At 40.1% G+C, this 22,443-nt stretch overlaps 1 protein-coding gene across 3 annotated transcripts in view; it reads left to right on the top strand.

Annotated features, from left to right (window-relative positions):
• The first annotated feature begins 8,469 nt into the window (after nucleotides 1-8,469).
• Nucleotides 8,470-22,443, top strand: part of CHIC2 (cysteine rich hydrophobic domain 2) — a 30,085-nt gene continuing 16,111 nt past the window's right edge. For 2 of the 3 annotated variants that reach the window (XM_038135743.1, XM_038135744.1), the window contains exons 1-3: nucleotides 8,470-8,812; nucleotides 14,492-14,546; nucleotides 14,686-14,841. In XM_038135743.1, coding sequence (XP_037991671.1) covers nucleotides 8,694-8,812; nucleotides 14,492-14,546; nucleotides 14,686-14,841 — 330 coding nt within the window. In that variant the 5' untranslated portion in view covers nucleotides 8,470-8,693. The remainder of the gene's footprint in view (nucleotides 8,813-14,491; nucleotides 14,547-14,685; nucleotides 14,842-22,443) is intronic. The other variant, XM_038135742.1, reaches the window with a different exon arrangement.

The raw sequence follows: 22,443 nt of genomic DNA, 5'->3' as shown, positions 1-22,443 counted from the left end.
CTTGCAGTATTTTACAGTGCTTTATAAGGCACCTTGAAGAATTGCAAAGAGTCTGCTGAATCTGATTGTACTTTAATAACTCATTGGGCAGAGGTAGCCTAATGCAGATTTCCCATTCCTTTGAGGGTAAGAACTTAGGTTATTCTCCTGCTTCCAAGGACATTCTGGTACAAGTTGGCCATTGTGTACAAAGAGATCAGTTACCCAAACTTCACTGATTTAATTCTCTGCTGCAGGCTGGAATTGATACCCTAGTCTCTTTGAGGGGAGCAAAACTCTTCTCCAATGTCTTAAAGGAGCTGCAGTGAATCTGATCACAAAGTGCCTCTGGATCAGGTGTGCAACTTTTTCCTTTGCTGCTGCTTCACATGCACATCAAGAAACTGTAGCACTCACATAGTGATAGGATAAAGCACAGATTTTCACTGAGCTGCATCAGGTGATGCTTAGAGTGAAACTGCTAGCAGTCAAAAATGAACTCAAAGGAACTGGATCCTGAGGAAAGGATATTCTTTTCCAATGTCTCTCTTGCTTTGAAAGGAAAGTAAGTTTCCTTTGAGGTTGCAGATTATTCCCCTCTCTCATGCTTTACCCCAGAGTTTAGAATTGTTATTTGTTCTCTACCTTCCATGAGGAAATCATGCTCTAGGAATGTAATATAGTCCACTATACATTAATTTTTTCACACTTTAAACAACTCCTAATAAGAATATATATTTTTTCATTATTTAAGGATGATGCCCAATATTATCAGAGAGAAAAAATATCTACTTGGAAGCAGAAAGGATGCTATTTTAAAGATATTCAAAAGGAAATAAAAATTGACATTTTTGAAAGAGAGTGGTGCTAGAAATCTCTCTTTGCTTAGATGCAATAGGAATGAACATGTCAGCATTCCCAAATATTACTGAACTTGAAAGCATTCAGAGGAAATCTCAGTTGTTTATGTTTTGATGATTTTAAATGAAAGATATCCTTCCCCGTTCTCTTTAGATCAGCATTTGTCACAGTAACTAATGAGGAAGTAATTATAAAGTAATTTATCAGAATAATCTGACAGGCAAAGAATTATGTTCTCAATCCTAAAGGACTACATAGTTCTAGTTTTCCAACAGATTGGGTACATGTGGGTGGCATAGCAGAGGGTATTTGTCTTTAAGCAGGATAAAAACTTTAGCACTTTCTATTCTCAAGCAAAAATGGACAAAGGCGTTGTCTAATTCTCTAAAATATGTTACATGAAGGCATTTCACCTTAATACAGATTAGTAGATCTTATTTTAACAATTTCATCATATAAAAGCTACTTCTTTTTACAGTGATTTTGAGATTTATAGTTCAGTTGCAGTAAAGTAGTCACCCCCTGTTTCTTTAAGACAATGAGTAAACAATTTAGTCATTCAGTCATATTTACCAAGAGGAAAATAGCTGTCCTCAGAATAAATATAAACTACAAGAAGGCACTGAAGGATGGAAAAACAAAGAAACAAGAAAAAATAAAGACATTAGTTTAAAATCTGTGCTGGCATTCAGGGAGGTGGATTGTTCACTCCAATAGCAGCTGGGGGAGGCCTGCATTTGTCATTGACCATTTTGGTGTGAGGCATGTTTTAGTTCATTTTTTTTACAATAGAAGTTGACCACAGCTTAACCCAAGTTACAGTATTTGTATCTCTAATACATACAGCCGTGGACTCAGCCTGCATTACTCCTTTATACTTGTTTTCAGCACTTCCAGCAGATACTGTTCTTAAAGGCGACCTTCTGAAGAAAGGATTGATATCGTACATCTGCTGTTTTAAGAATGTCTTTACCACCTAGAACTTGCTGTTTCATTTGCATGTTTATATGATTTTGTTTATATTTTGCTTTAGTGGACTTTATGCTTTTGGTCTCCCAGCACTGAACAAAATCCCATCAGTTTCAATGCTAGATTAATCTTATATCAAATAAAAAAAATTTATGTGTTTCTGTTTAAATGATGTGATTATAGGAAAAAAAATGCCAACCTAAAATCCAAGCAGCATGTTGTATTAGATTCTAATATTGATAAGAAGAGAAGAAACAAATTGCCATGTACATTTCACATCAATGAATCCCCCAAGAAGAAAACAAAACCCAGTGTAATGCCTAAAAACAGCCAAGAGTTTATCCTGCCTGTAGGTTATGTGAAGCACAAGTAGGTCTTTAAGTCAAGCATATCACAAATTCCTTATGGATTCAGAGATTCTGCCTTCAGAAATGTGTAGTCATTTGGTCCTTGAAAGATCAGGAGTATCCAACTCCAGCCATTCACAGTTTTAACAGACTTGAAACTATAAAAGGACTCTATTATTCACTTTGTTATATGTTAAGGGAATTCTGAAAAGGAAGCATCTGCTTTTCTCTTTACATGCAATCTATGCTTTCTTTACTGTATTTATGATATAAAGAGTCTCTTTCAGAAATACTATATTCTACAAAGAGGTATCTTTTGAACTCATCTCATTAACCTCATGCAATATAGGAAGCTGGACCAAAAGGAAAATAAAATAAATTGCTTGACAGAAGGAAAAAAAAGACTAATAAAAAAGCACATGTATTGGAGCTATTCAACATACCTTTTTACTCTAAGAGCTACTCAAACCTGCATGATAAATTCAGAAACAGGAATATGACTTACCATAATGGTTTGGTGCCAAGACTTCCCTTTGATTTTTGCACAGAAAATCTTGGTTTGTTTATTTGGGGTTTACAGGGATTTTGCAAAATAATCAGTTAATCAGCAAGAAATGACATAATGAAATTGGTCACACAAACAAATACAATACTGTGACTAACAGTAAGTTCTGTTGTGTGAGTTTTAGCTATGCACCTGTTTCTGACTTTGCCTTTCCATGTTTCTGCAATACTGTAAATAATTTTTGGAAAATTTTATTTGATTTACCATTAGCAGAAACATGTACATTATCAGATACACTTTATCCAGATTTGTCAAGAGCAATGGGACATTTAAGCAGGACAGAGTAGCCAAGCCAGAGGTGAGGGGCTCTGTGGCAAGGGAAGGGACTGATGACCAGGTCTCAGAGCAGACCAGGTCATCAAGAAAAACACAGTCTGATGTGAGTTTGCTACAGTTTTGTAGCCTTTTTGAACTCCCTCTGCAGTGTAGATTATTCCTATCTTCTCTTCTCTGGCTTCTGTACCATCCCTGCTTGCCCCCTTCCCTTGCTATCACTACCCACTCTTGTTTTCCTTTTGGCTACCTCTCTTCTCTTAATTAATCAGGGAAAGAGAAGCTGTTTCTGCCAGCTTTGCTTGCTATTGAGTAGTGGTAGGAGTTCAAAGAACAAGGTTACGCCTGCACCTGCTGCTTGTTCTTTGATGCCCTGTTGCGTGAAACAATTTCCTTCAGAAATTCCAACAATGGACTAATTAACAAAGGAAAAGACAGGGAGAAACAAGACAAAGACTGTGGGAGGAATGAGGTGAGTAACAACTGAAAGATGTCAGAGGAAAGCAGGGGAAAGAAGCAATTACAAAGGGGGAGCTGGGATAGAAACACAGGAGAGGGACAAATGACAAAGGAAAGCAAATTTAAAAAAAACCCAGAAATCAGAAGACGAGGAACTGGAATTTAGAGTTGCATAAAAAGAAATTATTTAAAGTCTCCTTTAGATTACAGTATTCAATTCTTACAGAGCAGCTCTGAGGACAGTGAGTGTTGTGGTGTGTTACTGTTCTATATATTAATTAAGTTCATGTTTGGTGTGTTCTGTACACCTCCTGTCGGGGCTAGCCACCGCAAAACCTCCTGCTCCTCCGGTGAGGAGCGGAAGGACACAGCAGCGAGTACCTCTGTTAGAGAGATCTATATGTGGTATCAGTTCTCCCCTAATGCAGTAAGGAAATTCACTGGAGAGGGAGGGCATTCCTGCCTGGAACAACAGCACAATGCTCCCCAATCTGGACTCTAAGCCTAACATCTTTATTTAGATATAATGAGAGTTAAGTTGCTTAAAAATGCAATCAGTATGAGCTTGGCATTACTCTCACTGTTCACAAAGAAAGGATAATGAACTGTAAGTGAGAGTCCCTCAATGCTGGGTCAGAATAGACACCACAACAGTCACAAGCAAACTCCAAGATGTAAAGGCATGGACTTGGAAGAATGCGGCTGGTGGCAGGGCTGGCACATAGCAGGGACACATCAGCAGTGGAGAAGAAGTGACAGCTCAATGATAATTCTTGAAACAAAGGAGAGGTCTGCTTTCTTCAGTGTATGTGCTAGAACAAGCTGCACAAAATGAGGAGTCTCCTTGCAGCCTCTGAGGGCAGTCCAGTACTGCTGAGTCCAGTGCTGAAGGCTTCGAGCACACCAGGTGCTGTGAATACATGCTGAAGCATCACTGGCACCTCAGCCTGGCACCTTAGAACTCCCACACCATACCTGCCACAGCTCTTCAGCTATTAAATGCTGCTACGTCCTGAACACATGGAAACTGCAGACTGTGGAACTGGCATTTGTAAGGCAAGTAACATACAGCTAAAACGAGATTGAGAGGCTTGGGACTTTCTTTCTTTCTTATCTCAAATCCATCAAGTGAGCTAACCAAGCCTGTCATGCCACACAGCACAGGGATCTGCGACCTCAAGCATTTGCTGGTCCCTGCAGCACTGCTCCAAGGGCTTAAGTGTGATGTAGGTAAGCCCACCCCTTCAATGTTGTTTCCAAAGCTTCCAGCATGGTGTTGCTGTGCTGCACAGCATTAACCCTGATTATCCATCTGTTACTGTGGAACAGGTATCTGAAAGCAAACTGGTTACCAAATTCATCTGTAGAGTGAGGCAGAACAAGGAGGCATAGCTTCACTGAAACCACTGGCAAAATTTTCTTTTGCTTTTGCCAGTATTAAATTTAATCCATTTACTCAATTTCAGGACTGTTAGACAGAACTAATGAGCCATCAGTCCTGCTAAATGCAATTTCTGTGAGAGACATGTAAGAAGAGTAACTAAGTAAAAACCCCACGAGTATACTAGCATGAAAGTGCATTATTACTTAGGCAAATTCTGTGTTACTCTGTAGAATTCTGTTATTTAGGGAATGAAACCTGCTACAAGAAGCTCATGATAGAAATAGTGTCTAGTGTGATAGCGCAAAATGCTGCTTTCTCCTTTGTGGCAAAGCCAGCGTCATGGATGCTCTCACAACCACACTGTTTCTACCCTGGTTTTACACAGAGCAGCAAGCATCATCACATCTTTGTAGACACTCTACACCTGAGAAATACACCTTGAGGACCTTTATGAGTAATGGAGAGTAAGTGGCAACGTAGTCGTTCAGAAAATAAACTGATCAGTATAATGAATCCAGGGGAGGGCCACAAAGATGACTGGACGGATTGAGCACCTCTCCATTGAAAATAGGTTGGGAGAGTTGGAGTTGTTCAGTCTGGAGAAGGCTCTGTGGAGACCTCACAGCAGCCTTCCAGTACCTAAAGGGAGCCTACAGAAGGCTGGATAGGAAGGTTTTACAGGGACCTGTAGTGATAGGAAAAGGGGAAATGGCCTTAAATTGAAACGGGATCGATTTAGATTAGATGTTAGGAAGAAATTCTTTCCTGTGAGGGTGGTGAAAAAGAATGTGTTGCCCTGAGAGGTTGTGGATACTCTCTCTTTGGAAGTTTCAAGGGCAGTTTGGATGGGTCTTTGAGTGATCTGGTCTAGGGGAAGTTTCCCTGCCCATGGCAGGAGAATTGGATGATCTTTAAGGTCCTTTTTGACTCAACCACTCTATGATTCTATAATATACTGAAACAAGCCAGGAAAAAAGAACTGCAGGTTTTAGAGGAAAAATTATAATGTGAAAAGGAGGCTATTGTAAAAAAGATATATGAAGTACAAGGAAAGTAAAGGGGAATGCAGAATTCCCTTCACACTCATGTAAGTGGACAAGGGGAGTGCTACAGATTTCATTTATCTGGACTTCTGTAAAGCCTGTAAAAGCTCACATCCTTTTCTCTCACGTGGAGAGAGATGGAATTAAGGGGTGGGCTGTGAGATAGATAAGAAAGTGGCTGGATGGTTCCATCCAGAGGGTGGAGGTCAACAGCTCCTGATGGACATCAGTGGTAAGTGATATCACTCAGGGGTCCATACTGGGACCAGCACTGTTTAATATCTTCATCAATGATGTAGACAAAGGGATCTAGTGCACCTTCAGTGAATTTGCAGATGGCACTAAACTGGGAAGTGTGATCGACACACCTGGAGGATAGGATTCCATCCAGAGGGACCTGGACAAGCATGAGAAGTGGGCATATGGGAATCTCCTGATGTTTAACAAGACCAAGTACAAGGTGCTGCACCTGAGCTGGGGCAGCCCTAACATCAACACAGGCTGAAGGATGAACAAATCCAGAGAAGCCCTGCTGAGTGAGTCTTGGGGATGCTGGAGGGTGAGAGGCTAGACATGACCCAGCCATGTGCACTCACAGCCCAGAAAGCCAAACATGTCCTGGGCAGCATCCAAAGCTGTGAGGGCAGCAGGGGAGGGAGGGGATTCTGCCCCTCTGCTCTGGTGAGACCCCACCTGGAACACTGCATCCAGCTCTGGGGTCCCCAACACAGGAAGGACATGGACCTGCTGGAGTGAGTCTAGAGAAGGGCCAGAGGGCCTTCACCACCCTAGAGGGGTGGAGAATCTGTGCTACAAGGAAATGTTGAGAGAAATGAGGTTGTTCAGCCTGAAGAAGAGAAGGCTTCCAGGTGACCTGAATGTGGCCTTGCATACCTCAAGGAGGCCTACATGAAAGATGAAGAGGGATTTTCTATAAGGACATGTATTAGACATTAGCAAGAAATTACTTATTGTGAGGAAAGACACAGTTTTTACATTTACACTGAGGGTGAGACGTTGGAACAGGTTGCCTGGAGAAGCTGTGGATGCTTCATCTTTGGAAGTCCAAGGCCAGGCTGGACAAAGCCTTGAGCAACCTGGTCTAGCAGAAGGTGTCTGCCCACAGCAGGGCAGGGTGGAACTTGATGATCTTTAATGTCCTGTCTAACCCAAGGCATTCTATGATTCTATGATAAGCAGATTTGCCTTTTTTTTTTTTTTTTTGACTGTTTCAGGTTGAACCCTCTGACATTAATATATTAGATACTGCTGCAAGTATGTAATCCACCAGTCCACTGTATCAAATAAAAAAAGTCTGCTCCTCCTTTTTAAAATGTCATCCTACTAGTGCTATATCCCATGTCACACTGCCTTCCACTGTTGTCACAACAGCTGATGGCCTACCTATTGCTGAGGACATTATGCTCATACTAGCATTTTCCAGTCTTTAAGTTTTGGTTGTGACAAATACCAAAACTGCCAAGAGTGAAGAAGAATCCCTGCCATTTTTAGGACTTTCTGCTTACCATTCATCAATGTAATCCTAAAGGAGTTGTTCCTCTGCAAATTCATTGTTCATCTGCTCTGCAAACAGTGGCCTTAGCATGATGCTTTCCATGGAGGATTCAAGGCTGCCACAGGAATGGGAGATCCAGGAACTGACACCACCAAAAGACATGCAGACACCTGGTCTCAGCCTTCACGTGAGAAGGTCAGCCTTGGCCAGGGGCCACTTTCCCCACATCTCCTTGCACTAAACCAGAGGGACCAGCGGGCAACCCCTCAGCTCACAGATGTCCAAACACACCATCCACACCATTCCCCCACCCTCAGCCATGAGCTTCATGGATGCTCAAAAAAGGGTTAAAATCTTGTGGTCAAGAAGGCCGATGGTATTCTAGGCTGCATTGGGAAGGGCATGTTGAGGGAGGTGATCCTGCCCCTCTACTCAGCCCTGGTGGGGCCACATCAGGAGTGCTGTGCCCAGCTCTGGGCTCCCCAGGACAAGAGAGACATGGAGCTCCTGGAGCAGGTCCAGTGGAGGGCAACAAAGATGAGTAAGGGATTGGAGCATCTCTCTTGTGAGGAAAGGCTGAGGGAGCTGGGCCTGTTCAGCATTGAGAAGAGATGTCTGAGAGGGGACCTAATCAATATCTATCAGAATCTGCAGGGAGGCTGTCAGAGGATGGAGTCAGGTTCCTCTCAGGTGCGCCAAGCAATAGGAAAAGGGCCAACGGCCAGAAACTGATGCACAGGAAGTTCCACCTCAGTGTGGAAGGAGGAAGAACTTCTTTACTGTGCAGGTGACCACACTCCAGATCAGACTGTCCAGAGAGTCTCCATCACCGGAGACACTCAGGAACCGTCTGGACACAATCCTATGCCCTGTGCTCTACGAAGACCCTGCTCGAGCAGGGGGTTGGACCCGATGACCGCTGCGGTCGCTCCCAGTCGTTCCGTGCCTCAGGGAGCGCCGCGCTCTCGGACTCCCCCGCGCCACGGCCGCCGCCAGCCCGCCCCCGGCCCGCCCCGGCCGGCGCGCTCCGAGCGGGGCGGGGCGGGCCGGGGCCGGATGTTGTTGTTGTTGTTCCTGCCCCGCCCCTCGCCCCCTCCCCCCGCGGAGGGTGACGGGCGCTTCCCCGCCCGGAGCCGCCGCCGCTTCAGCCGCTGCCGCGGTCCCGCTGCCGCTCGGCCCGGCCCGGCCCGGCCCGGCCCCGGGGCGGCCCCCGCCGGCCCCCTCCCGTGTGTCTCCCTGGCCGGCTCCCGTCGCGTCGCCCCGGCTCCTCTGGCTCATCGGACGCCCCGGCCCGGCCATGGCGGACTTCGATGAGATCTATGAAGAGGAGGAGGACGAGGAACGGGCGCTGGAGGAGCAGCTCTTGAAGTACTCCCCCGACCCGGTGGTGGTGCGCGGCTCTGGCCATGTCACCGTGTAAGGGCCGCGCCGGGGCCTGCGCGGCCGGGGCGGGCGGCGGAGGAGGCCCGGGCGGCGGGACGGGGGCGGCTGGGAGCGCCGAGCTCGTGGGTACAACTTGGGGCAAGTCGGGGGGTGGGCGTGGGGAGCACCGGGCCCGGGCTGCTGCCCGTGCCGTAGGTCCGTGAAGCTGCCTGAGGGATTCTTGTCGGCCCCACTGGGCACCTGGGAGCCGCCTGGAAACTCGCAGGCGGGTGCAAACCTCTAAGCCGGAGCTGAGGAAACAAGACTGGCTTGGGCTGTGATTGGCAGAGGAATGTGAAGTATTTGTCCAAAATGATGAGCTGTCAGGAAGTAAGGTGCCTGCGTTCCTATGTATAACAGGTATGTGCCAGCACATGATCGGCTGGACTATTGAACAAGGTTGTTTATGTGCCTGTTACCCACTTCCATTTAACTTGTGGCTGCTAATATACTTCTGAAGACTTTAACAAAGAGCAGGCGTCAGTTAGTCAGATAACTACGTGTAAAATTATGTTGTGATTGGTGTGTGTTGTTTCACTGTGTTTGACAAAGAAGCAACTTTGTTTTGTGTGTGTTTGGTATGTGAGTCTAGCAGCAAGTGACCATGAGCTTGTGTAGTTCTTCTCAATAATGTAAAAGATGAGGGTATCATTCCTTCCATCAGTTCTGTCAGGCTCACTCTGTTAAAGTGTAGTAGTTGTCAGTTACAATGTATAGTGTCAGAAGCTGAAATACAAACCTGGAGACAAGGCACAGTAGTACAAACTTTTGGTTTCTTCTGTATTCAGTGTTCAGCAGAACTAGGTTTGTAGCACAGACATGTCTGCTTCTGTGAGTCTCATAAACTCTTGATTTTCAGATAAACTTGACAAGTTTTTTTGGCACTTGGGTATATTGTTGCTTTATTATTAGGTTAACACAAATGCTGATAGCTGGGCAGTGCAGTTAGCTGTCTAGTTAAAAACAGGAAGTTATGGATAGGCTGAGAGAGATTTGGAAAGTGAGAAGGATGTAGATGGGGCTGGAGGCCATGGAGGCCCTGTGAAAGAGTAGAAGCATGTAGTCAGGGTGTTCAACTTACTACTGTTTATTGTGAACAGAAGTTGTACCAGTGATTCACTGAAAATAAGCCAGTAGCGTAGACTGCTTCTGAAAAACAGCAAAACCACAATTAAATAGTTTTCATATTAGCAAATGAAAAGTACAAGTAACCGAAAACAGAGGCAAACACTGGATTCTTCTCCGATACTTGAAGGTAAGTTGTGCAAGACAAGATGAAGGCCTGCTAGTGGAATGTTGGGGAAGCTTGTGAAGCATTGGCTGTGACCAGTAAGGGCCTTGTGGTTGAAGGGTGGCTAACTTGATAATTGTTCATTAATAGTTACTAGCTCATTAGTACTTTAAGATCTTCTGTAAAGTGCTTGTTCTTTAGGTTTTGAATGAGCAATGGAATACCAATGTGTGCCTCCAAAATTAAGCAAATTTAAGCAAAATTAATCTTCATCTACTTTCTTTACTGTGCCAAGTGTTAACAGTAAACTACACGGCGTCAGCCACTTTAACCTTTGCACAGCGTATGACTTTTTTGGTCATTGATCCAGAAGCTTATTATTAAAAGTTAGATCCCTTCTAGAAAATTCATTTGGTGAATATAAGGAATAGGTCTAGTCCTGTGTACATGATGAATTAGTTTTGCCAGTATAAAAGCAGGTGTGCATTTTGAAGGTCTGACAAAAATGATCAACAGTTAAGCAAATACTGGGTTGATCTCTCCCTGGCTCTGCAGTTTGAAGAGTTGCTGACTGCTTCTGCTGTTGTATTTAAACAGAAGCTCTCTTTTCATAATCTGTTGTCATATCCTTTTTGATCTTACATAGGAGTCATAATGTTGAGTTTGAAATATGTCAATTCCATGACTACATATTAACATCAGAAAGACATTTACCATTACTTGATTTCATCCAACAGAGTGTGAGTCTTTTCTAAGCTGAGTAATTAAAATCAGTTAAAGGAAAGCAGTTAAATATTACCAAATAAAACATATGTGGTCTTTGCCTTTTGAGGACGTGGAGCTTTTGGTTAGCACTAAGTTTTCTCCTTAAACTCACTGTTTGAAGCAGGCAGCTGGCAATGCTAATATTTTTTTATAACATTCTTTTTCAAGTGTTCAGTTAAACTGCTTTCACACCGGGAGAGTTTTGATAGCTTGGTAGACAGGAGTAACATCACCTGGCTGCTGAAAATTTAAGTTCTCTCTTGTAATGGCAAAAAATTTGAAAGCACTGTGAAAATAGAGATCCTTACTTAGAACTGAAAGTCCAAGGTGTTTCATACTTGTTTCTGAAATCTGTATTATGGTAGGAATGGAGGTACATGATGTGTTTGACATCCTGAAGAGAATATTTGTGATAGGCGTCTGATAGTGTTTTCCAGTGATTGTTTTTCTGTTCCTCGACCAGTTGAGACATGTATCATATATATAGCAGACTGTATTAACTGGTAATACTGGATTTATTCTTGTAGTGCTGGAATGATGGCAAGCCATTGGGATGTGCTGATGAATGCCTTTCTGTGCTGTTGTTACAGCACCTTATATCTTAATGCAAGTTAACTTTTTGTGGGGGGAAAAAGAACTTATAAAAGATGTATTTATCCAAGTAAGTTTCTTTATTATTAAACTGAAGTCTGCTAATATATTTTTCAACCTGACTCTGTATCAAGGACATATGAGTGAAAACAGGGCTACGTGAGAGTGAAAACAGGGCTATGTGAGAATCATGAAGCATGTTAAGATTTGTGAAATAAATATTTATTTTTTAAGGGTTGCGAACATGTGGACCTAAAGAGTAAAGGCAGTGAAAAAATGGTTTAGTGTCCCCATAGAGAGGACAAAGAGGAAGAGGGATAGAACATGTCAATTTTTTTTTGTTAGAACAATCTCAGCTGCATGCTGGAAAAGGTTCCAAATTGTCTGTGTCCTATACTGTAAACTTCTGTACTTTAAAGTTTCCACCTCTCACCATTTCTTTCTCCACTGTATACAAGGGCAGGAATTTATCTGTGCCGTTGGAGTCAGGTTCCAGAAACTCTTGTTCAGGTCCAGGAAGGGTAAAGAAAGTACTCGTGTATGAGGTGAGCATGGATCTGTTGAAGACATGATGTAAAATGGAAAGGCATAGAGCCAGCAGAGAAGGGTGCATGTCGCTGGAGATGCAGTATTGTACTAAAGGAAGCTAATAGGACAGCTGTCTGAGGAAATGCATCTCCAAAACATTGATTTCCAATATTTTATTTTAAGGCTGGCTTTTACTGTTTTTTGGTCAGAGCAGTTATGTATTCATGTTGAACATGTAGGAGTGTTCTGTTGAGTTTTTTGCCTGGGCCTGTAGTGACAGAACTATGGGGAATAGTTTTAAACAGAAAGAGCATATGTTTAGTTTGGATGTAAGGATGAAGGTGATCAAACACTGGAACAGGTTGCCCAGAGAAGGTGTGGATGCACCATCATTGGAAGTGTTCGATGGAACATTTGGTTCATTGGAAGTGTTGGTTGGATGCAGCTTTGAGCAGCCTGATCTAGTGACAGGGAGATTAGACTAGATGATTATTGGTTCCTTCCAACACAAATAATTTTATATTTGTATGATTCTACTGCCTGTAATCAGTGATAGGAAAATTACCTGCTTACTTTGCCTTAGGACCCTATGAAAAAGTCACCTATATCCTCAAATTACGTAGCCCAGTGTGCTGCTGCAAACTTTGGCAAGAGGTATTGCTGTTGTATGAATTGCATGTAAATCTGGCTGTTCCTGGTGTCCAGTCTTCTTGTACTTGTACTTGTACTCTGGCATCTGCAGCTGCGTGAGTGATGTATACTTCAGCATTGTCTTTGCTTTAGTGTGTTTGTCAGGGAACTTGTGTAATCTTGCTCCAGATCTTTTGGCACTGTTTGCATCAGTAATGTCAAGTGGAAACAAACCCAGAACTTAGCTACTTGCACTTTATTTTTACCTGCACTTTCTTCTAACTGTTTTAAACCAATTTCTGACTAATTTCAGTCAGTACTTTCTGTTGTGTGATTTGTGGATGAACACTCCCCTTACTCATTGCCTTCCTGAAACTTTGCACTTCAATCCTGTGTTCCCCACAGCCTTCTCTTTTCCAGCTTAATGTCAGCCTTAGTCTATTAAGGCAGCTGCTTTATTCCCTTTATTACACTAGCCTTCCTTCTCTCTGCCTTTTTCTAACTCCAAATCCTTCATGAAATGTGGATACCAGAGCTGCACCCAGTACCGAATTTGTGGGTTTCATGGAGAGTGATGTTAATCACTTTCCTTTTGGTGCTCAGTATTCTTTGCTATTTCTGGTGACTGGTGCTTGCATTGAGGTGATGTTTAAGGGAATCATGAGTGGTGATAAAAGATCTGTCCTGTGAGCTGTACCTGTCAAACTTTAGTGGAGTGTCACATAAGCATAGCTTAGGAGTCTCAAAATTCACCATATTTTATATATCTACAGAAAAACTCATCTGCCACTTTTTGTCCACTGGGTTTTATGAGGTTTCCACAGTAGCTTACCACATAACTGCCTATTTGATTACTTGGACAAAGTTCTCCATTGGCATGCAGATCATTCTGTAAGAAAAACAACACTAAAACTCTGGGAAGTACCTAGCTGCTCGATAGGATATTGTGAAAGCAAATTATGTGTTTAAAATCTCCAGCTGTCAAGGCTCAGGTAAGCTTTTCTGCATGCCATACAGCAATGGTGATAGGTGTTGCTGCCAGTATTTCAAGTCTGGAGCAGTTTAGTTTCTGATTTTTGTTTGTAGTATCTGATAGACTGCTCTGGTTTATAGTCATAATTTTTTAAATTGCAACTTAAATTTTACACTGACTGCTGTATACCAAATTAGTAGCCAGTCACGTTAATGATTTTATAGTCTGTAGTCTCTACTTGAAGTTATTGTCCAGCCCAGATGCCAGAAAATATTCAGATTTTCTTTGAGGTTCATCTGTTTGCGAACCCAATCAAACAACTGTAAGGTAGAAAATATTTTTAATAGATAAGCTGACACTCTTCTGACCTTTAGATCTTGTGAAACCCAGTAGATTCAATAACTCCAGCTCATTACAAACTGCTTCACAACTTCACATTTATAGTTAGTTATTGTTTAAGCCTTGTTTTGTTGCTTAGTATTTTGTGTTTTGAAACTTATGTGTTTCTTTTCTGAAAATCAAACTGGTGTTTATTCCATTTTTATGCTTAAAACAGTTATTTAGCACTGGATGAGCTTTTCTTCAAGATGTGTACTGGTGCAGGAGAGAGGTAGTTCCAACTGTGGCCTTAGGTTGCTTCCCTTTCCCCTTAAGTACTTCGCTTACCTTGCTTGCCACTATTGCTTAAAGGTTTTGCTGACTTTGGGGAAGAGTCAATAGTATCAAGAGATCTATAAGAGGACACTATGGGCAAGATGATATTTGGTCTGTGTACAATGGTGTATTTTTGTTTGTTAGTATAATTTTAATAGTTACTCTTAATAACAAGTAGTGTTTTCCTGAAATTAATGCTGTTACTGATACAGACCCTGAGAGTATTATGAGGTGCTTATAATTTGTGGCATGGATTAAGGTTATTTATAATTTTGCTACAATCTAAATTTTGTTTTTGCAGATTTGGACTAAGCAACAAATTTGAAGCAGAATTTCCTTCATCTTTAACTGGAAAGGTGAGTGTCTTTGAATAGAAGTTTGGAGTTGGAGTTGAGGTTTTATTACAAAAACAAGTATTCCAAGTATAGAGTACTGTAAAAGTAATAAAGTACAGTGCTGTAGTACTAGTTTGTTTCTTTTTCATTTCCCTTGTAGGTTGCACCTGAAGAATTCAAAGCCAGCATCAGTAGAGTTAACAGTTGTCTTAAGAAGAATCTTCCAGTTAATGTGCGATGGCTACTATGTGGATGCCTTTGCTGCTGCTGCACTTTAGGTTGTAGTATGTGGCCAGTTATCTGCCTCAGTAAAAGAGTAAGTTGAATTATTAATATAATTTTGATAGTTAGAATTGTACTGGTTTTGTTCTCATTTTGGTTTTCTTTTTTTTTTTTTTCCTCCTTCACCGTAAAAAACTTAAATCACTTACTTAAATCACTGTTATTTTGTACATTTTGGTATCAGTTGTCAGCTGTACTTGTTGAAGTTACAGGAGATACCAGTCAGGACTTTGAGCTTGTAACTCAATGAGAGGTAGTATAGCTGAATGCCTCCTAGAGCCATTTATAAAGCTACTATTGTTATTGAACCAACTTTCAATATACTCTTCAATAGCTGCATGTTCTCTGTGATTCTGATCTTCTCTGAGATGATCAGAATTTGCCAGTGAACAAGTGGCAGTTTGTTTTTGAGGAGCTTCTGATTACACTGTGGCCCCAAAGAACCACGTGGTTTTTTTGTTATAAGAGCAGTTTTTAAAAAGAATAGTGGATTTTTCTTTTTGAATTTTTCTTCCAAGCTTAGATGAGTAAGATGCTTTTTTTTAACATGAAGAACTTGAAAATAGTCTTTTGTCTATGTACACTTGTCACTTAGAGCATTGTTCACAACAGAAGCTCATTACACAATTACACATGTCTGGTTTTCACTTCCTTTTCTCAGTGCGGTTAATTAGATTATCCTCCTACCTCTTCTATGTGTGTAAAAATTGTCTTTGGCTAGTACTATTTCACTGCTTCGCAAGAAGTCTCTGTGCCTCTCCATCGTCTCCTCACTATTTAGTTCATTTTTCCATTTCGTGTCATGCCTTGTATATGTTCTCTCTTCTGTTTTACCTCTTAATGCTGCAACTGGTGTACAATTCAGTATATGAACATTGTCATGATTTTCTTTATCAAAATCATCATTTTTAGAGTTAATAAGTAAAGGCATTCTAAAAAAAAGATTTATGGGATATATATTGATTATAGCAAAACCGATATGCATTTTTGTATCATCTGACTATCTGTGTTAAGATCTTAATGCTTAGTCTCTTTAAGAGATTACTTAAGGCTAATTTTATTTGTATACAAAATAAAGTAGAAAAGCCCCTGGTAATGTTGGAGTCTGTGGAGAATCTAACCAAAACAAAAATATTTGTGTCAGTGTGAATTATATTAAACCCTAAGTTTTTTATCTTCAAGCTGTTGCAAACTGGTAAGTATGCTGTAGCATGATTGTATATCCATAGCCCAAAATTCTGCTAGAAGAAATTAGAATCTGGTGATTGCTTCAACAGATAAGCAGGTGACTTCACTACCTTGCAGAGAAGACCTTTACCGTTCAAGGCCTAGCACTGTAGGTAACAAAGACAAGAGAAGCATCCATTGCTGCTGTCCATGTTTAACTTCTAACTGTGAATGCTTCTGCTGTTACGAAGTTTGACCCAGTTTTCTCACATACCGTGTTGTAGCAGGAAATGATAACAGGATGTAACTTGGTAGGGGCTGGTGGCACAAGCTCTCATCTTCTATATGGGTTCTATCATCAACTTTTTATATTGTGTCAGAAAAAATACAAGGGCTTCTAGCATCTGGAGTCAGAAAACAGTTTGAAGCTGAGGAGAGAGGTTCTGTGTAGGAAGCTGGTCAACCAACAGTTAGAGAAGATGTGTGGGATAAGGTGAAAAGGTAAACTCCTTCCAAAAGGATAAATCAGGGAAAAAAAAGCCCCAACCACAGATACTTTGTTCAGAGGAGGCTGGAAAGAGGGTAACGGTGTCATTGTTGCTGTAATATGGAATGCATAACGGGAGAATAATTCTGGAAAGAGTATGAGCAGCAGGAGCATGGACACAGGTTTGCAACTGAACTTGTCTAAGTCATCCTAGAGTGGGGCCTATCAGTATATGTTGCATTTTTCCTGTTAAAGTTGGTACCAGAAGACATTTATGGACCTTTGCATCTTTTTCTGCACTTGGATGTCCAGCATTAGTGCAACTTGGGACTCAGCTGCCTAAACAAAGTATCTCATGCCACTGTAGATGGCACAATGGCTCTAGACACTGATGACAATTTGATTATTCTTCCAGAGTAAAAGTAATTTAAATCAGTATGGAGATGTCAGATCAGCATCATTTGTCCATGTCAGCAGCTTGCCAAATGAATGTGTCCTTACAGGGTTGTTTCTCAGATAGAAAACTCAGAACTTGGTGTCTGTTAGGCATCTGAAGAATGTATATAGAGAATTAATTGTGTTCTAAAAGACAAAGGGAAAGGGAAGAGTCTGCTTTCCCAAGCTCCTAACTCTTAATCCTGAAAATTGCTGAGAAGGAACATTTTTCTGTGGTGGAAGAGTTAAGGGGGAAAATGGTAGAATATTTTTGAAGGACGTGTTTGGAAATTCTAATACAGGAAACAAGCAGAAGAATTTTTAAATATTCTAGTCAGGGCTACTACTTTTACTTACAGAAAAATGGTGAAAAGTTACTGCCTCTTGGGTTGCTTGTATAGATATGGGTGGATTTAACTTTGTCTTGGTAGACCTAGAGCAGGAAAATATGAAGTGATATAAATCCCTCTTACCTGGCATGACAGGGTTTGATCCCTGTAATAATCATTCAATCAGTATTGAATTGTATCCACAAGCTTCTGCATAAAGGAAAAATCTTAGGACTTCCCATCAGTTTATGTCAAAGTGCTGTCACGAATGCAGGAAACTAACAATACATACTTTCCTAGAAGTGTGGAAAGTAAGAGACAGTGCATTGTGAGCTATTGGAGCTACTCAGCAAAAACAGCAGTTGAAAAAAATACCTGGTTCATCTAGGTTCCAGTCTGTTATTTGCTCAGTAGATTCCAGTAGAACTGTGACAAGAAGCAACTTCATATTCTCCCACTACTACCTTGGTTTGCTGCTAGTGCTGCAGTTTTGCTGATACATAAGACTAATGTACTTGGTGTGAAATGCTCACATTTGAACTCTCAATCTGCTTGTGTCAGACTTTACCTGTGTCTTGGAAGAGGTTTGTGTTGATCAAATTACCTTCCATGCTTTGACTTCTTTAGCTATCCTTTCCCTGGCTGGACTCAGCCACAAGTCACAACAGCCAGGATTCTTGAGGAAACAGAGGTTCATGATGATGTATGCTTATTTCTTCTCTTTAATTTCTAGATACAATTAATTATTTCTCACTTGCACTCATACTGTAAAACACGTATAACAAAGGATCAATCAATAAAAGATTGCTTCTTTTGCATTACTTGCACTTGTCTGAGAAGTGCTACCCTGAGAGCTTTGCTAGCTTAGCCCTGTTCTACGTGATTCCCAGAGAAAGGACAGTTACTTGTATTATATCCTTTGCTGCAGTGATCACAATAGACTCCCAAGACTTAACAATTAGAGAGTTTGATTTCTGAAAGCATGATGGGAGTGTTCCTGTCCTGAAATTTGTGCAAATCATGTTTTAATTCACAACAAAAATATACAAGTCTTCATATTTGCCCTTTTCTACTGAAATAGAAGGCTAATAAATTTGTTTTGTTGAATTACAAATATAGTGAGCGAACAAGTGGGAGGGTTTCTCATGGATTTTATTAAATGAAACAACAGTTTTGATATAGAAGTGGAATTTTTCTCAGAATGACCAATTAAGAAATGTCTGTTTTAATGAGTCTGAATCAATCTACTCTGGTCTTGAATTGCTGGTATAGTTTGCAGCTCTTTTTCCCAGAAAGAATTTTTTTTTTATGGTTCATGTAGACAAAATGTCAATTGCAGCTTCAGAGTTAGAATAATTTTCTTGGTGGTTCTCTTCATTCTGTGTTTTTACTGTCTTTCATTGACTTCTTAAGTGCCAACATGGGAAAGTTATCACAAATCTAAGTACAAATTGTGAAATTATTGAAAGTTTGTGTATAATGGGAATACATGCTTCTTTTCATGTAGTGAAAAATAAGGTAATGGTTTGTCTCCTTAAATCAGCAGCTGCTTCAAACTAGGAATTAATTAAGCCACAAATGTTTATAAGTTTAATTGTTGATTATATAATTTTAATGTGTTTCCATGCAGTGAAAGCTTTCCCTTCACTGAATTTTTCTTTTCAGTGCTGGTTTTGGAGTCTTTGCATAGTGTTGTTTCCTTTCTCTGTTTGCACTGAGATATTTGGAAAAAGCCTTCTACTCTTCATCAGTAAAATAAGTGTTTTATTTGATTCAGCATCTTATGCTTCTCTCCTTTTATGTGGTCTTGATTCGATTTTAATGAATAAAAGCTGCAAGAAAGTTGCAGGAAGCACAGTCCCTCATTTGCAGATCTAGATCATAAATGATCTTAAGCAGTTTTACTCATAGAATTCACCATCTTTTCTGGGACAAATTCCAGGTTGTACAAATGAACATTAGGTCTTTGAGTTGTTGTTCTTTAAATAAAAAGAATGGCATAGTGAATTATAATTCTAAAAGCACTGCAGGCTGAGGTGCCCATTTGAAGCCACTTTTTCAAATGAATTGGTGCTCATTTTCAGTATTAACTGAATGCTGTAGTTCCTGATGGGTAAATAGGATATATAATTTCAACAGAAACAGTAACAATGAAAGCTATGATGGCATTGCAGTACTGCTAGATTTCTTAAAAGCTGGTATTGTACAAGTAAATTGCATGTTTCAGATGCTTCATGGGCAATCTTTTAAAATGAATAGAATTAGATATTTAATAGTGTGATCTGTACTAATACTTTCAAGAGCAATTTGTTTGTTTGTGAATTTACACAAAGCTGGCGAATGCTGCTTAAGTCTCATCATTAGTTGTCACTTTCATAGCAGTTCACATCTTCAGAGTGCTGTATAAACATAGCTAATTACAACTTCCAAAGTATAAATTAAATATGGGGTGGAGGAGCTAGAATGAATTTTTTAAAATTTTATAGTCTTGTTTATCAGTGGATGACACTAATGTTAAAATACATTAGATCAGTTTATTGAATTTATGAATGCATTACATTTATTTTCAAAACTGAAAAAATGTATGTTTTTCTCCTATGCCCATCTGCCAGGGACTTTGCACTGGAGGTACTCTTAATGGCATAATGCTTTTCTGAGGAGTTCCACAAGGCAATTACTTGAGACAAAAGGTGCCTTGTTTTTGAAGTATCTGTTTAGACAGTTTACATTATAGTTCAGTTTGGAAGAATCTTTAAAATTGTAATGTATTTATTGTGGTTATCCTAACCAGAGCACATAAAATTTCTGTGTTGGCTCTTGTCAACTTAGTATTACTTTTTTTTAAAGTGGAACTTGTATATATCAAATATGCATTCTTGACCATTGTTTTCAAATGTATTCAGAGGGTTTGTTTTTTTTTAAGTATTAGCTATGAAAGGAAACTCCAAAAAATCAGAAAATTCAGGCCTGGTATACTTTGCTTTAGATGTTATTCACTGTAATTTTGGTCAGAGGAGTCACTAAGTCATCCATATATTCAAGTGGCTCAGCTTATAGAACAAATAAATGTGAAATCATCGTGTGTATACCTGTTTGTTTATATTTTTCTGTATCTGAAATCAGATTTCATTTCCTTCTCAGCAACCTACAAAAGCTTACCAGGTTTTCATGTGCTTTCCTAAAGGTTATAGTAGAGAGTTGGTGCACAATGGGGTGTGGGAGCAGCTAGTTTTACCATGTCTTTTAATTTGCAGACTTGATTGGTGGAGGACAGGGCAATAAGATTGGCATGAAGCATAGTTACAGATAAAAGGAGATCACAGAATACTGCTTTGGTTCTTTGTAGATCAAATGCAAACCTTTTAGTAGTTCAAAAAATGTATTCTGAAGTTAAATTTGTGATTTTGTTTTTTCTTGATTTTATATAAATCCTAAATATAGTGTATCTCTGGGATGTATAATGAATATTCTAAATGGTATTTAAAATTTATTTGCATTTTTAATTAGAATTATGTTTCTGAACATTTTAATATTAATCAAAACAATCTGGGTAAAATTAACATTTCCATGTTATAGTCTCTTTTATGTTATGGCTAATATTTATAAAGGTATCATGCAGTAACTTGGGTTTAGTGTTGCTTTTGGTATTGCTCTTCTTGTCCAGGTTGACATGTTCCTGAAACTACAAGCATGAGTTGGGTGAAATTTGCATAGAGCTATTTTGAAAGAGCATGCTAAAATGGTCTAATAAGTTGTAAGATTTGGAAGTCACTTTAGAAAGGAACATTTTTAGGGTTCGGTCTTCAGCAACTGAAAGATAATCCCAAATAAGAAACATATGCAAACACTGTTGAGCAAAGAAGTACAACACAAAATTACCTGAAATTTGTATGATAAAATTAAACTAAGTAGAAAGCACTTGACAGAACAATATCTTGTTAGACTGTTACTGTAAAACAGAAAACCAGAATGGAGTTCTGGCAAGTGTGAAGTAGTGACACACTTCTGTGCCTCTTCTCTTGATTTTTCTCAAAGTACCCTAGATCTGGAAAGTATTCACTTTTCCACTTTATTTATTTTTAAAACAAATCACAGTAAAATGTTATTTCTGCTGAAGTGTAGCATTCTCAGTAACTCAAGCACTATATATAAAGAAAGTTATTTAATGAAGAAAACAGTAGTTCAAGAACCATTATTGCTGGAAGAACAGCTGGGAGGATGAGGGAGGCAGTTCTACAAAAGAGAAGAGTGAAGGAGTTAATAAATCTTGTACCATACCAAACACATGTAGAGTGTGAAGTGACGAGGTACTTCTAATTTTGTAGCTCATAAAAATATTTTTTGCTGAATTTTGGAATAAATGATTGAATCTAGAACAATAATCATGATGGGAAATACTAAGTTGCCACATTTATTTTTTCTAAATTGGTAAACTAGCTACCGAATCAACCAGTATTTTTCTGATCAGCCCTCAGATGTACAAGGGACTGTAGGAGCTGTCCCTTTAAAAGGGATCGTTCTCTTCAGCATGCAGACTAGTGAAGTGATGGATTTTACAGTCTTCTATGGAGTTTTGTCAAGTCGTGCTGCCTTTCAGTCTTTCCGGCCATGAGGCTTCCCTCCCATTCTTGGCCACTGTCCTTAGACACTACTAACAGCAGGAATCAAATGATTCCTATGTACTAATAAAGTGAACCTGGGAGTGTTCTTAGGAGTTGGTGCTTTATAATTTGTACTTTTAGGAGGGTGCCTGGCAGGCTCTGGGTCTGTATTGTGTAACAATTCATAGGCATTATCAGAATGCTTCAGGCACTATGAGTGGTTCGGAGGTTATGAAAACTTACTGATAGAGATGTAAGCTGTTCCCTGCCAGCTGGCTTGAAATGAATGGGAATGTTTCTGGGCACAGTTTCATTTCTTAATAGAGATGTAACCAGAGATCCTTTAGCTTCTCAACCTACACTGGCCTTGAACTATTTTCCATGGCACACTCCTGGATATTTTGGAAATAAATGACAGGGACAAAAATTAACATCTCTCTAACCTTAAAAGAGGAGATGGAGATGGAATTATCATTCATGTTCAGTGTAAAATTTCCTACAGAGAATGACACCTGATGAGTTACTTGGTGGAGATTTGATCCTAGTTTCATCCCTGTTATGGACAATTCCATTTTACATGTTCATTTTCTGTGGCCTTTTCAGTGAGAATGTCCTTT

Source organism: Motacilla alba, chromosome 4 (assembly GCF_015832195.1).
Source record: "Motacilla alba alba isolate MOTALB_02 chromosome 4, Motacilla_alba_V1.0_pri, whole genome shotgun sequence".
NCBI lineage: Eukaryota > Metazoa > Chordata > Aves > Passeriformes > Motacillidae > Motacilla > Motacilla alba.
The sequence above is the reverse complement of the archived record's forward strand: the minus strand, read 5'-3'. Positions and strand labels throughout refer to the sequence as shown.